General features: G+C 40.5%; 1 protein-coding gene across 2 annotated transcripts in view; it reads right to left on the bottom strand.

Annotated features, from left to right (window-relative positions):
* LOC102255754 (GTPase IMAP family member 4) overlaps window positions 1-6,090 on the bottom strand; it is a 17,173-nt gene that overhangs the window by 3,806 nt on the left and 7,277 nt on the right. The window contains exon 2 of one of the 2 annotated variants that reach the window (XM_005861538.2): window positions 4,658-4,729. In XM_005861538.2, coding sequence (XP_005861600.1) covers window positions 4,658-4,718 — 61 coding nt within the window. In that variant the 5' untranslated portion in view covers window positions 4,719-4,729. Of the gene's footprint in view, window positions 1-1,330; window positions 1,512-4,657; window positions 4,730-6,090 lie in introns of those variants that run through there. The other variant, XM_005861539.2, reaches the window with a different exon arrangement.

The following is a 6,090-nucleotide window of genomic DNA, read 5'->3' as shown; positions in this document are numbered from 1 at the left end:
GCCTCTTTAGCATGTGGATCTGCAGCTCCACCCACAAGGCGCTGAGTCTGTTTCTCCACCCCTTGCATCTGGTTGGGCCTTGTGACTTGGTCTGGGCAATAGGGCAGTAGAAGCATGATGCTAGTACACCCCAAAAGTGCTGATGCCCTGTGGCTTGATGTCTCTTGCTCTTCAGAACCCTGCAACTGATTGATGATGAAGGACTCAAGGCCCAGTCATCCCTATCATCCTAGTCTTGCCAAGAGCCTGCTAACCACCAGACATGGCCATGGGACTATCCATTCAAAAGTATCCAGTTGCTGGATCTTGAGAATATTACCAGTATGCTAAGCGAAATAAGTCAGATGAACAAAGGACGAGAACTATATGATTTCACTTACATATGGGATATAAAATAGAAAGCAACAAGGGAACAAACAATACAAATAAACAAACAAACTCATAGTCACAGGCAACAATATGACAGTTACCAGAGGGAGTGAGAGGTGGGAAGAGGTTGAAGCAGGTAAAGGGGGTGAAATATATGGTGATGGAAGGAGACAATGCAATACGCAGATGATATATTATAGAATTGTACACCTGAAACTTATATGATGTTATTAATCAATGTCACCCCAATTAATTTAATCAGAAAAAAAAAGATTATCCAGCTGTGTACTGAACCACCAGCTTAGCACCGGTGCATAAGCAATCCTGGCTGAGATGAGCCCAGGTGCCCAGACCCAAAAACTGCCCATCTATCTACCAAATTGATTGCCAAAGAAATAGTTGAGGTTTTAGGGTACTAAGTTGTATTGTGGTGTGGTACCAACCCAGCAAAAAATCAATTGATATAGTTGATTTCTATAGATAAGGAAGTAAAAGGAGAGGTTGTGTGAGAAAGTGAGTGAGCGAGTCTGTTTGTTGGTTTCTATCTCCAAATGGATTCTACCTCCAAAACATGCCTCCAGGATCAGGGAAATTAGGACCTGAATGAATCAATTCCTCTCACATTCCTCCTTCCAGTTGAAGAGAGGCTGAATAGAGTGGCAGAGAGACAACCAGAGATGCTACCACTGGCCCTTCTGGTGTGTCCACTAGGAAATAAGAAACCTCATTAGCCTGGGATCAATCAGGATACTTTAACCTCTCTTCCTCTTAGAGGTTATGCTGTGCCATGAAGAGACAGTACAGAGATTTGTGAGAAAAGCTGAGTCAATTAAGAGAAAATAAGAAATGGGGTTGGAAATATTTTGTTCTTGCTCAGATGAAGACTGGCTAGAGGACAGGAGAACCCACTGCCAGGTTCCCTCCATCCCATCTGGTCTGGGAAACCCAAGCACCCTCTCACCATGGCCGGTCCTGTATTCACTGAAGTTGGAAGGAGTAATGTCCAATTGGGCTGCCATCATATTTTGAATTTCTGTAGATAAGAAACAGAACTCATTTTAGGGAAATGGATAGTAACTGCAAACCAAAACCGCATGCAGCCAACAGTTTTTTCTATTTTCCATAAACTTGCTACTTGATTTCACCTTCCTTGTTTCCCAACACTTCTCCTCAACTCCCCAATGTCAGTTTCATTTTCACTTGTTGCTTCTTCTCTACACAAACATATTTCAAGTGCTTCCTCAGCTCTGGTTCTGGGCGCCCTTTCCCCTCCATTGAGTAAATTATTGCTTTGAATGCCATTTGTATGTACTCATAGCCTAGACCCTCCTCAGTATTTTGAACTTTTATATCCCATTCAACTTCCCCATTGGGCAAGTTCATGGGCATCTCAAACAGAACTCGACAAAAATGGAGCCTTTGACCATCTCCCAACCCCAAACTCCAGACCATGTAAATGATTCTGCCCCCATTTTGGTAGATGCCAACACCATTCAGCCAGTGGCAGCTGCAGAACCTTGGGGTCAGCTTCGTCTCCTCTCTCCTCACTTGCTCGTAAGTCTACCATCAAATCCTATGGATTTTAACTCCAAAACATGTAAAATTATCCATTATTCCCACCTTTATCCTAATCCAAGCCACTTTTATTTGTTTGCCATGCTTACAGACTCCTAACCAATCATTTCATCTTCATCATTTCATCTTCAATCCTTTTTCTGCTCTATAATCAAGTGCTTTTTTAAAACTAAATTTTATTTTTTATTTCCTCCAATGCCTCTCCCCCCAGCACCATTACAAAAAAAAAAAAACACTGCTGTGCTGAGGTCCACTTGCTATTTGCTCTAATTATATTCCCAGGGGTTCCAACAGAACACATCCCACAGTAGGAAGCTGTTTGTCTGTTTTTTACTATACCCCTTTAGGTTCTGAGCTTTGTGATGATAATAGGATCATCTGTGTCTTTCATTTCTCTTATTACCTGGGATAAGCACAGTATTGGACAGAGAGTGGTTCTCAATAAATATTTGTTAATCCAATAAATCAATCAAAAATCTTTCTGATTTTTTGCTTTCTTTCTGATATTTCTGCCCAGCATGTATCTGTGAAAACGTTTATTCTTTTCTTATTCAATGCTTAGAGTCATAAAAACATGATATTACAGTTTAAATACTTTTTCTCTTTGCTACTTAAAAACATTTGGCAATGGGGAAAGTGTAAAAGGGAGTGATTTAAGTAGAACAAGAAATTGAGAGAAAGGAACATAGGCATAAAGAAAAATGGCCGGAAATGATTACCTATCAATAATGACCTTAAATGTAAATAGATTACATACTCCAACAAAAGACACAGATTATCTTCATGGATAAGAAAACATGAGCCATATATATGCTGTATACAAGATACCCACCTCAGAACAAATGATTCACACAGACAGAAAGTGAAGGGACGGGAAAATTTTTTCCATACAAATGGAAACAACAAAAATTTCAATCAAACAGAAGAGAGATTTTGCAGAACCCCCCACTCTGGCTTCCAAAAAATAGGTAGTTATTGCCTATCTCCCACACACTTTATGGTGATTCTGTTGCTAATCCAAGGATTAGCAAAACCATTCCTAAGGCAGAGTATCCCACATTTGATGACCAGAATTCTGCAATGAGAGAAGTATATTTCCAGAAGCTGAGAGCAGTGGCTACAAGATGGCTAAGTTGAAGAGAAAATGTGGGTGGGATCAGATTATTACTTATTTAGCACCACATTGAAAGACTCCAACCTAAGGATATCCTGTGGGAATTAATTGGTCATCCAGAGAGAAGTAGGAAAATAATGGAAGGTGAAATGAAAAGTCACCAAAGACCAGCTCCAATATTGCAGCAATTTGCCAATGCTGATAGCATATGGCAGTCTGTGTGATACACTGCAGATATGGCCATGAATTAATCCCAGGTCTGTGCACTTGCCTCTTTAGCATGTGGATCTGCAGCTCCACCCACAAGGCGCTGAGTCTGTTTCTCCACCCCTTGCATCTGGTTGGGCCTTGTGACTTGGTCTGGGCAATAGGGCAGTAGAAGCATGATGCTAGTACACCCCAAAAGTGCTGATGCCCTGTGGCTTGATGTCTCTTGCTCTTCAGAACCCTGCAACTGATTGATGATGAAGGACTCAAGGCCCAGTCATCCCTATCATCCTAGTCTTGCCAAGAGCCTGCTAACCACCAGACATAGCCATGGGACTATCCATTCAAAAATATCCAGTTGCTGGATCTTGAGAATATTACCGGTATGCTAAGCGAAATAAGTCAGATGAACAAAGGACGAGAACTATATGATTTCACTTACATATGGGATATAAAATAGAAAGCAACAAGGGAACAAACAATACAAATAAACAAACAAACTCATAGTCACAGGCAACAATATGACAGTTACCAGAGGGAGTGAAGGGTGGGAAGAGGTTGAAGCAGGTAAAGGGGGTGAAATATATGGTGATGGAAGGAGACAATGCAATACGCAGATGATATATTATAGAATTGTACACCTGAAACTTATATGATGTTATTAATCAATGTCACCCCAATTAATTTAATCAGAAAAAAAAAGATTATCCAGCTGTGTACTGAACCACCAGCTTAGCACCGGTGCATAAGCAATCCTGGCTGAGATGAGCCCAGGTGCCCAGACCCAAAAACTGCCCATCTATCTACCAAATTGATTGCCAAAGAAATAGTTGAGGTTTTAGGGTACTAAGTTGTATTGTGGTGTGGTACCAACCCAGCAAAAAATCAATTGATATAGTTGATTTCTATAGATAAGGAAGTAAAAGGAGAGGTTGTGTGAGAAAGTGAGTGAGCGAGTCTGTTTGTTGGTTTCTATCTCCAAATGGATTCTACCTCCAAAACATGCCTCCAGGATCAGGGAAATTAGGACCTGAATGAATCAATTCCTCTCACATTCCTCCTTCCAGTTGAAGAGAGGCTGAATAGAGTGGCAGAGAGACAACCAGAGATGCTACCACTGGCCCTTCTGGTGTGTCCACTAGGAAATAAGAAACCTCATTAGCCTGGGATCAATCAGGATACTTTAACCTCTCTTCCTCTTAGAGGTTATGCTGTGCCATGAAGAGACAGTACAGAGATTTGTGAGAAAAGCTGAGTCAATTAAGAGAAAATAAGAAATGGGGTTGGAAATATTTTGTCTTGCTCAGAATGAAGACTGGCTAGAGGACAGGAGAACCCACTGCCAGGTTCCCTCCATCCCATCTGGTCTGGGAAACCCAAGCACCCTCTCACCATGGCCGGTCCTGTATTCACTGAAGTTGGAAGGAGTAATGTCCAATTGGGCTGCCATCATATTTTGAATTTCTGTAGATAAGAAACAGAACTCATTTTAGGGAAATGGATAGTAACTGCAAACCAAAACCGCATGCAGCCAACAGTTTTTTCTATTTTCCATAAACTTGCTACTTGATTTCACCTCCCCTGTTTCCCAACACTTCTCCTCAACTCCCCAATGTCAGTTTCATTTTCACTTGTTGCTTCTTCTCTACACAAACATATTTCAAGTGCTTCCTCAGCTCTGGTTCTGGGCGCCCTTTCCCCTCCATTGAGTAAATTATTGCTTTGAATGCCATTTGTATGTACTCATAGCCTAGACCCTCCTCAGTATTTTGAACTTTTATATCCCATTCAACTTCCCCATTGGGCAAGTTCATGGGCATCTCAAACAGAACTCGACAAAAATGGAGCCTTTGACCATCTCCCAACCCCAAACTCCAGACCATGTAAATGATTCTGCCCCCATTTTGGTAGATGCCAACACCATTCAGCCAGTGGCAGCTGCAGAACCTTGGGGTCAGCTTCGTCTCCTCTCTCCTCACTTGCTCGTAAGTCTACCATCAAATCCTATGGATTTTAACTCCAAAACATGTAAAATTATCCATTATTCCCACCTTTATCCTAATCCAAGCCACTTTTATTTGTTTGCCATGCTTACAGACTCCTAACCAATCATTTCATCTTCATCATTTCATCTTCAATCCTTTTTCTGCTCTATAATCAAGTGCTTTTTTAAAACTAAATTTTATTTTTTATTTCCTCCAATGCCTCTCCCCCCAGCACCATTACAAAAAAAAAAAAATACAGCTGTGCTGAGGTCCACTTGCTATTTGCTCTAATCACATTCCCAGGGGTTCTGACAGAACTCATACCACAGTAAGAAGCTATTTGTCTTTTTTTTACTATGCCCCTTTAGGTTCTGAGCTTTGTGATGATGATAGGATCATCTGTGTCTTGCATTTCTCTTATTACCTGGTACAAGCATAGTACTGGACAGAGAGTGGTTCTCAATAAATATTTGTTAAGCCAATAAATCAATCAAAAATCTTTCTGATTTTTTTTGCTTCCTTTCTGATATTTCTGCCCAGCATATATCTGTGAAAAAGATTATTCTTTCCTTATTCAATGCTTAGAGTCATAAAAACATGCTATTACAGTTTAAATACTTTTTCTCTTTGCTACTTAAAAACATTTGGCAATGGGGAAAGTGTAAAAGGGAGTGATTTAAGTAGAACAAGAAATTGAGAGAAAGGAACATAGACATAAAGAAAAATGGCAGGAAATAAGTACCTATCAATAATGACCTTAAATGTAAATAGATCACATGCTCCAACAAAAGACACAGACTATCTGCATGGATAAGAAAACATGAGCCATATATATGCTGT

Source organism: Myotis brandtii, unplaced genomic scaffold, assembly GCF_000412655.1.
Source record: "Myotis brandtii unplaced genomic scaffold, ASM41265v1 scaffold1533, whole genome shotgun sequence".
Classification (NCBI taxonomy): domain Eukaryota; kingdom Metazoa; phylum Chordata; class Mammalia; order Chiroptera; family Vespertilionidae; genus Myotis; species Myotis brandtii.
This window is presented reverse-complemented; position numbering and strand designations above follow the sequence as displayed.